This window comes from Daldinia decipiens, assembly GCF_022478715.1.
Source record: "Daldinia decipiens strain CBS 113046 unplaced genomic scaffold F4813scaffold_52, whole genome shotgun sequence".
In the NCBI taxonomy this organism is placed as follows: domain Eukaryota; kingdom Fungi; phylum Ascomycota; class Sordariomycetes; order Xylariales; family Hypoxylaceae; genus Daldinia; species Daldinia decipiens.
The window spans coordinates 7,206-16,493 of record NW_026054595.1 but is presented as its reverse complement, the minus strand read 5'-3'; the positions used below and the strand labels follow the sequence as shown (position 1 = coordinate 16,493).

The 9,288-nt window shown below is 47.7% G+C and overlaps 1 protein-coding gene across 1 annotated transcript; it reads right to left on the bottom strand.

The window, feature by feature from the left end:
• Positions 1–5,318: 5,318 nt before the first annotated feature.
• Positions 5,319–8,126, bottom strand: F4813DRAFT_383452 (long-chain fatty alcohol dehydrogenase; the record flags this gene model as incomplete). Its single annotated transcript, XM_049245945.1, has 7 exons — positions 5,319–5,978; positions 6,041–6,123; positions 6,185–6,269; positions 6,338–6,774; positions 6,912–7,031; positions 7,166–7,689; positions 7,756–8,126. The coding sequence occupies 7 exons, from the start codon at positions 8,124–8,126 to the stop codon at positions 5,319–5,321; spliced, it is 2,280 nt and encodes a 759-aa protein (XP_049095108.1).
• Between the last annotated feature and the right edge of the window lie 1,162 nt (positions 8,127–9,288).

Sequence of the window (9,288 nt, the reverse complement as noted above, 5' to 3'; positions counted from 1 at the left end):
ATAGGGTATACCTCACATCGTCACAACCGCCAGCTCGGTCACAATGCTGTATTTCTTTTTCACCACATGGCTGGGACTCGGTGGGTAATCTGATCGCATTTACAAGTAGGGCAGGGCCTCGAGATATGTGAGGCTGGATTTTCTTTTTCTAAGTTAAAATAAGAGGTATACGCAGCAATGCACCCGATCACCGCCCGGCAAAGACCTGGACAGGACAAGTTTTTCGATTACCACATTTTTATTTTCCTCTCGTTATACGGCATAAAGTGGCTTTCTTAGACAAAGATACCCCGATTAACCAACCGCGAGACCATGGACGATGGATTCGGCCCTCTGATTCGCGTCCTCGCTTCAGGAGATATTCTTCTTTCTTTTCCCGGGACTCGGTTCCATGTGTTACGATTAATGAACGACCTAATAACGAATATTCCTACGAGCTTAATAATGACTTCCTCGACGGCAAGGACTATATTCAACTTGACGTTGAACCTTCTCTTCGAAGCAAGAAATCCCATCAAGCGACAACGAATTATTCGAATGGAAGATGCAAGGGATTGAGTCCCATAGTTGCATCTTGCACGGTCGATTCTACACGTCGCATCGAAACCGAAATCGAAGCAGATCATCTGAGATACTGCTCCCCGAGGCAGACACTGGTTGTCAGAATGCCAAGGCCTCTTGCGTATTCTGGGTTGCGCCGTGGCAAGATCGGTAAGCAATCCGGAGCGCAATGGCCGGGACCTGAAAGCGAGGGGGGAAAGATCTCACGATCACACAAAAGAAGCTGGGCATAATTTGGAAATCCTTGCTGAGCAAGGAAATGCGGAGCCCTTTACCGCCGTCTTTGCCCGCACATTACTAGATCCGTCAGCTCATCCCTCGGAATAACGCCTCTCCCAGAGACTTGACTAAGCGCCGTGCCGAGTTAGGTGCGCGACGTGGCCGCCCTACCAACTTCTGGTAGGCATGTCTATACATGCAGGCGGTCATGACAGTTGATGAAGGGAGGTGGGCTGTTTTCTCCAGGGATGGAAGGCCAGGAATGATGCGCGGCAAATTGTAGCATCGTCTCACTACATCCGGATCTCCCGGTGCGAACGAAAGATTCCCCGGATGAGTGACGGTGAGCCGCACAGGAGGTACATTGCTGCGCAAGTACCAACTAGGTGGCATGAGATGCTGGATAAAAGAGTCGTGTCGGCGGTGGCCCTGGAGGCAATTATCAAACACGGCCGGCATGTATGGTCAAAAAGCTCCCCCCTGCATTGCTTAGTTTGAAATCACAATAGTATCATAGTATCTACCTAGGTAGGTAGTTAATTGAACATTATCAAGTTCATAAGCCACATGTGTCACTACGTTGTCCCCCCCAAAAGATTGACCTTCGTTAGGCTCCAACGCGTGGGGCATGCATGGGCTCAAGAGAAACGTAACACTCTATCACATGCGCTGCGCCGTTCAACTCGGTCGTTGGGATGTTTTGGACTTGCCTTTCCTGTCGCCAGCCTCCGTTATTAGCACAGACACAGACCAAACAGTAAGCCCTTGATGATCTAGTAGCATGCGCGTCAGCAACGAGACGAAAGCCACAAGTCCGAGTTCTTTTTGCCTCTTGTGATATGCCACGGCACATTGACCTTGTTGGCTGCGGCCGCAGCCGCACAAACACAGGCGAAGGAGAGTACGGCATCTGTCTATCCGGAGTTGCGAACCCCATCCGGAAACACATGGGAAAGTGACAGGGCTGATGGGAGTCGGTAGATCGGTTTCAATTTTGGGGAGTGCTGTATCTTACGGATGAGATAGCTGTGAGGTAGGTACCTACCTGGGTAGCATGGCATAACAGGTTGGTAAGTTACCTACCAGCGAGTTACTATGTTTATCTGAACCGAACCCACTCTCGGTCTACGGTTGCTTACGGGCCTACTACCTACCTACCTGTTGCATGTGGCGTCGATCGTATAATACCTACAAGGTCTTATACGGAATTCTGCGTGCTAGTATACATATACATACTTAACCTAGCATATATCTAGGTTAAGGTATTCACCTGGTAAGACGTATGTAATAATACGCGACATGGCGCATATCAGTGCCGTCGCAATATGTATCGCACAGGAGACAATTCGTCTGCCGCGAAGATCTCGTCATCATCACGTCCGGATTAGGTAGGTACTCTATTGAGTTAGGCTATCTTTTGCCCGTTTCTGTTTTTTTTTTTCTGTCTTGGTCGTTTATCGGGCGAATGTGGGGGATCGGCAGGGCCGCTATAAGCCATATGCTATACTGTTTCTGACATGTGGCCCTCACGTTTCTTCGATGGTGGTTGTTAGGTAAAATTGATACATATAGTCAAGTGTAAGTGTATGTGTATGCCCGTGTACTTGCATGCGACGTTAACTGTTAACTGCGCCACGAAAAAAAGACGGTCGAAACATGGGTGCACGATGGGCTTTGCTTCAGCCATCTATTAGTTTAGGTAGGTATGTTACATGTTATATATGTTATATGCACGTTGGGTCATGTTGTTTCTCAACTTCACGCATTACGCAACCTCCGTATGGGGTAAAACACACGCCAAACATAGGTGCCTACATAATACCTACATAATTGCCGCATCTAAGCCTACTTTACGTGTCAGTCTATTAGAAACGAGACGGCGGTATTCGCGTCTTGCGCCGGCGTGCCACAGAACCCATCAACGAGAAACGAATACGGCCTGCATGTTGATGTAGGCTACGTAGGGTGTCTAAGGTCTTAATGGAAATAGTAAATAATAAATAGTAGGAGGGACATACATCCGCATGTATGCATGCATGCATGCATATGTAAGGTCGTGGCGGAGAGCGACCAACATGGCGACCCGCATACAACATACATGAAATAAAATAAAATAAACTATCGCCCCCTCCCTTCCCTTTGAGACTACTGGATGCTTCGCCGTGATGGGGTACGGCATCATATTGCCGGACTGTGAATAGAAAAAGAAGAGTAAGGAGAGTAAGTACGCATAAGACACAGTACCGATGGGTATAATTCTCCATCGGTAAGGATTCAATTATATGTACAATACGTACCTAAGTACCTAGGTATTCATTAATATTATATATGTACCTACCTAGGTAGGTATTAAGCGCGAGGCGTGTGGTCTAAGTGACAGTGACGCGCGCGTCGCAAAGCGCAGAGGGGGGGAGTTCGGAGTTACCAGCCGAAGTCTTCTGACAGCCGCGTTGTTCCCGAATCCTTCCATGTACGTACATAGGTGCTGACGGACGAGAAGCGCGCGCATGAGGCATATTCCAAGGCGCGACAATAACAGCCCTACGAGCCTTGGTTTCTCAATTCTTTCTCGGGGGTGGGAGTAGGAGATGATGAAATAAACCTGCCGTTGCAACGTGTGCGGCTGAGTCCCGAGCCTAGAAGAAGAAGAAGAAGAATATCTCCTTTTCCTTGTTTTGCAGCCATCGATTTGGAGAAAAAAAAAGGGGGGGAGGGGTCAGGAAAAAAAAAAGAAATATCCGGCTTGGGTTTTCCCCCTCCCCCTTCCCCCCCTTTTTTTTTTTCCTTTGCGACCTGAGCACAGCAGATAAATTGGGGTGATGTCGGCGATGCTTATTATTGGTCGCCGTACGAGGAGTAAATGATTAAAAGAATACCTAAAGAAGCTTACTAGGTACATGTACCTAGGTAGGTAGGGAACACAAATAGTAACACGAAACGGGAGTGCCCGAAAGTCTAATTACCCGCGCCGTCCCTTTCTCCAGATTATTAGTCAACTTTAATCTCAAAGTGTCATTTCGTCTACTTTCGTCGTGCGCTGTTACCGTCTTGAATTAGGGGCTGGAAAGTTTCGCCATGTGTGCCATGTGTGCCATGTGTGCCATTGGTAATACGCAAAGCCTGGTCAAAGATCCATTTCTATAGGACGGATTACCTGCAAAAGCTGATGTCAGTCTCTATGCCGATCGGGCTCTGCATAGTCCTGCAGCCAGGTATAAGCCTGATGTTGTCAGTCGATACTGTGCTTATACATAAACGGGTGGGCGTTTCCCCCTTCGCATGATGCAGAACGATAGCCTCGTCACCACTATCTATACCTCTCGGGTTCGAATTGGAAACTGCGCAATAGTGCCACACGAGGGAAACACGGCAGAAAACGTCACGAGTAAACAAGGCCGCACCGTTGACCGCTCATTCTAAGACTTCGTGCTACTAGGCTAACGAACAAACAGGTATTCCCGGACGGACGGCCAAGGAGATGCAGCCTGTAAATAAGCAGGAGCGTTGTAGCATCTAGATCATGCCATCATATTTTTGTATGATGGTCGTCTCTATAACGGCCTTGCATACCGAAAGGGACGCTGACTGTCGTATTATGCGTAGAGTAATCGATGATAATGCCCCCCTGGATGACTTGGGTAAGTAAACAGCATATCTCAGGTTAGGTACCTCTCATTCTCAGCCCGACAATGAGGTCGTATCACGCGGTGATACTTATTTCCAGCCTCCAGATTTTCGACGACGTAGGACAAGATAGTAACACAATATAACTAGACGCCGATATTGTTGCTGCTACTTAGACCTGCTATGCATAATATTGCTGCGTGGTAGTGGGCGGTCGAGATGCTCAGCTCATCTTATTTTATGCCTCCCAGCTATTCCTTTGACCGGCCTAGTTGTTGTTGAATGATAAATATAAACATTATAAGGATTCTAATAGACAACCAGAGCTATATGAACTGTTGCAGCTGCTAGGAAGCCTGCAGGACAGGAAGTGTTGTTGGGATACTCGTGCCTCAGCTCGGGCCGTATCCCCTGACATGAAGGAATCTCGCTAACTCTTAGGTAATAACCTATACCGTAGTATAGATACTACCTAGCATCTATTCAAGTGCGCCGGAGAACTAACAGTACTACGCACATCAATACCGAGTCTACCAGTTCCGAGTGTTCGGTCTTCCACTCGCTTATCCGGGTGAGATTCCATAGCGTCCGTAGGATTTCACTGCGACGTGTGAGGATTGCGATTATATTACTCTCGCAACACTTTGCTCTTCTACAAGCCTATGCGCTCCGGAATATTAAGGGGTCTGAAAGTCCTAGATCCTCGGTAGACATCAAGAGAAGAGCTAAGACGTAGCTTATTATGACAACATACCTCCCTAGCTCATGTCAAAACAGACTCTACGGCGTAAATAAATCGTAAAAGTAATCCCCTCCTACGGGGTTACTTCAAGCCCACCACGTAGTAGTACAACTTGTGGATCGCGCACCCCTTTCTCCCCCGCCCCCAATAAAGGTCATAGGTATGTATGATCTCACAAAGAGGCGCGGATCTGATCTCCTCTCATCAGATCCCGCGAGACGCACCTAGCGATCCAATCTGCAATAGCCATATTGGTGATCATGGGGTTGACGCCACTTGCAGTCGGGAACACGCTCGCGTCCGCCACGTACAAGCCGCTTGTCTCCCAGACCCTGCCCTCGGGGTTGACGACGCCGCGAGTTGGGTGCGCGCTCATGCGGCATGTCCCCATCTGGTGCGCCGACATGAAGATGGCGTCCGGGTAGTTAAGTCCGGTCCGTTCGAGGGTCTTGATCCAGGCGGCGAAGTCCGGGTCGTTGATGCCTTGGTCGATGTCGTTCGCCTCGTCTGCTTCTGCATTTGGCGTGGTGTTGGTTGAGCGGGAACGCCGCACGAACGACGGTATGCTATTGGAAAATGGCCATATCTCGGTTGCGCCTTCGATGTAGCATAGCTTTGCTAAGGCGATTATTCCGGCCAATACGTGTTTACGGTCGAAGGCCGAGGGTGAGTATTCAATGGTGGGACGGCCGTCGTTTGGATCCGGGTACACTCGTCCCGTATCGCGATCGCGGGCTATGGCGATGTAACTGTTCATCTGCCGGCAACGGAGCAGGTCTAGCTTCCATTGCAGCGCGCTTTGCCAAGGATGTCCGTGAAGGAACATATGAGGCTATATTTAATCGCATGAGTTGGTTAGTTACGATTGAGTAAGTGTTGGGCTATGTATCTTACAACCATGCTGGTCGGTTCAAGTTTAACACCATGCCCCCCGTCGAGGTTCTCGAAGCTAGTGCAAACACTCGTCAAGATACCCCCTGCGTAGCACCGTTAGTCTTGGTGTCGTTACATACAATATATAGATTAACTTATACTCACCTTCCCAACCTTTAATATCCTCATCAAAAGAGGCGTTCATTTGACCAACTGGGTGTAGGTAGAGGTGTTTGCCGATATGAGGGTTCTAGTAACTAATTAGGCTACGCCATCTCCAAGGTATTGCCTAGGTATGTAGTATAATAGGGGTCCTACCTCCAGCCCGCTTCTCATTAGCAACAGTGGACTGTTGAGTGTGCCGCAAGCTACAATCACTTTCTTCGCTCTTATTCGAAGCTGTCTCTGGGTCCTCTCGGACTCGGGCGTATGGATATTTCCATCTTTATCCCGTGATGTCCACGTTCCTAATATACCAACCGCCGTCTTCGATCCATAAGTCTCGTCAAAGAGCACCTCAGAGACGTTAAAGCCTTCAATAAACCTTGCGCCTGCTCTTGCAGCAGCCGGAAGCCAGCTGACAGAGGGCCCTTCTTTTTCGCCGGATCCGCAACCGGTAGCACAATGGCCGCAGTAGTGTTCGGCGCCTCCAGTATTCTGAGGGCATGTTTTGGCAGCCCAGCCTAGCTTTCTTGATCCGTTGAGAATCACGTTTGCCCCATGATTGTGGCGTATATGGGCATCGCTAACCCCCACTATAATCATCGCGGTTAGCATTCCTCTATCTGAAATGATACACGAAACGGGGATGTGCAGCTCGACTGCTCAAACCTAATATATACTGATATAGACGTAGAAGTTCATGGGCTAGGAGGTTAAAGAAAAGGCTCACTAAAGTCGCAGACGCGGTCTATGCAGTGTTGGAACTCTTGCGTGGTGAAAAAGTCCAGGCCCTGATCCGCCCATTCCTGTCGTAAAAACCCCTGCGGGTGTAAGCTAACACTCCAATTCACTATAGTAAAGTGTGTTAGCGCTGATTTCTGGTAGATAAAGCCGGCGTAGTAATATTGGGTTTGGGATGAGAAGGGATTCCTCAGTAATTTTGCCAAAGGAATCCCCATTTAGACATATGACAGTATTGCATACCTGTCCCACCCCCTCCCCAGCAGCTACCAGCAAGGATGGACACGGAGCCGTCTACGGTCTGCACGGCACCATTTCCTTCATAAAGAAATTTGGCACCCGCTTCAGCTGTCATCGGTAGTTGGGAAGAGGGGAAGTGATAGCCCTTATCGACGACAATCACCTTGTGTCCAGCCTCGGAAAGGACCTTGGCACAGACTGCCCCCCCGCAACCCGAGCCGACGATTACGACGTCTGTATCGACGATTTCTATCTCAGACCCGGCCTCGAACTGCATGAAGTCGAAGTCAAAGGACGGGCCGGGCTTATAGTCGTCGCTAACCTCGGTGTAGCCGCCCAACTCACGAAACAAAGGATCTGTTTGAGCAAAGCAGACCTTGGCTATTCTGGCAATCGAATTTCCGATTAACGGCCAAACAGTCATCCACGAGTGATGCCACGCTTGGATTATTGACTCCCTGACGTGAACTGGTTGTTCGTTTAAAGGAGTGTAATATCCCGTTGCAGCTAGGCTCCCCAGACGAGTGCTTTTCAACTCGTTAGCTACACTAGGGCTTATAGCTATCACAAGATGGGACAAGAATACGCCTTACGCCATTATATTTAGGATAGAGCCGAGCCTTTTTCTATTACTATCTGGAACGCTTTCAAATAGGCGCTTGACTGCTCGTAAGAATCGCGGGTTGTCCAAGGGACGCGCTTGAAGGTACTGCTGGAATTTCTCATAGTCTGGCGGGGTTTTCATAGAACTCTTTATGCGCTCATATGACTCTTCTAGTTGAGATTTAGAGATTTGCAGATGATTCTTCCTGTCTGCTACTCCCGAGTCTGCGACAATCGATGGAACGATAGCATCGACTAGCGCAAGGAGAATCTGCCATTGCGTCTGAGAAAAGTATGTATCTGGCTTCAGCTCGGGGAGTTGGGTGGGAATAGGTGCCGTGAGGTGGTTAGTAGCAACCATTGTGATCTATAACATAGGAATGAATTAATCTGTATTGTTTACCTACTTGTTACTTTGAAGAGCTGTCGTTGAACTAAAAAGATAACCATAGGAGCTGGTCTGTGCCCTCTTACTTGCCTCGGCTCTTACATAGAGGCTACATACTAGCCTCCCTTGGGTCTAATTGGTTAAGGTAGCTTATGTAAAGGAACTGTATAACAGTTCACAGCTCACAGCTTACAGTTCACAGCTTATTCGAACTCTGATTGGCCACTTCTTCCATATACTTTACATGTATACATACCTACATGTATGTACTTCCTAATGCAGTCTCTTCCTGATTGCGGGGTATGAATCAATGTCTGGGGTTGGCTGCTTAGTTAAAACCACATACACAGATCTGCTATTAGTACTAGGAACAGTCGAGATCTCTAGGTTAGTTTATAATAGTTGTGGAAAAGATAAGCATGTTTATGTATGCGTACGGATCCGTAGTAGATATTGCACTTCTATAAAGTCTAGAAAGCCCAATAGAATGACACTGCCCTCTTCTGTAAGGCATCGGAAAGCTCGGATGTCTGACCAGAGAGCAGGGGATACACCAGAACATACCAATCAAAAATTATAAGGGTGGCGACTTGGCTGAGACACTTCGACTTCGTTACTGCCATGTTATAGTATTGCTTGATGTTTTGATATTTGATAGAATCTGAAGAGTGCGTAATATATTATAGTTATAATAAGATATGTTTGTTTCAAAAGGACGTATGTGTCTGACATTTATGCGATGCCGTTTTGTGATACCGTAATTGAAACTGGCCGAATACTACTATAGGTATATGTGCTCTTCCGTCGCATGGTATATTAAAACTTAGCCCTATCTATAAATGATGTTATGTTCCAAATTTTGTTGGGAGAGGGGCAACTTGCATTTTGGAGTTGTGTGTAAAGCCCACTACGTTTACTTAGCCTCTGCTATGTACAAAACCGAGCAAATCGAGCAAACTATTATCTTACATGTTACTTACCGAACAGTATAACTAGTATAAGTCACCACTACGTAATCATCGAATATAAACTATACGTGCATGTGAGGATTACGAGGTTGACAGGCTGTACTCTGACGACTTCCGGACGAGCGCGTTCTTAGACAATTTATTGAAATTCAGGTTATGGCTTATAA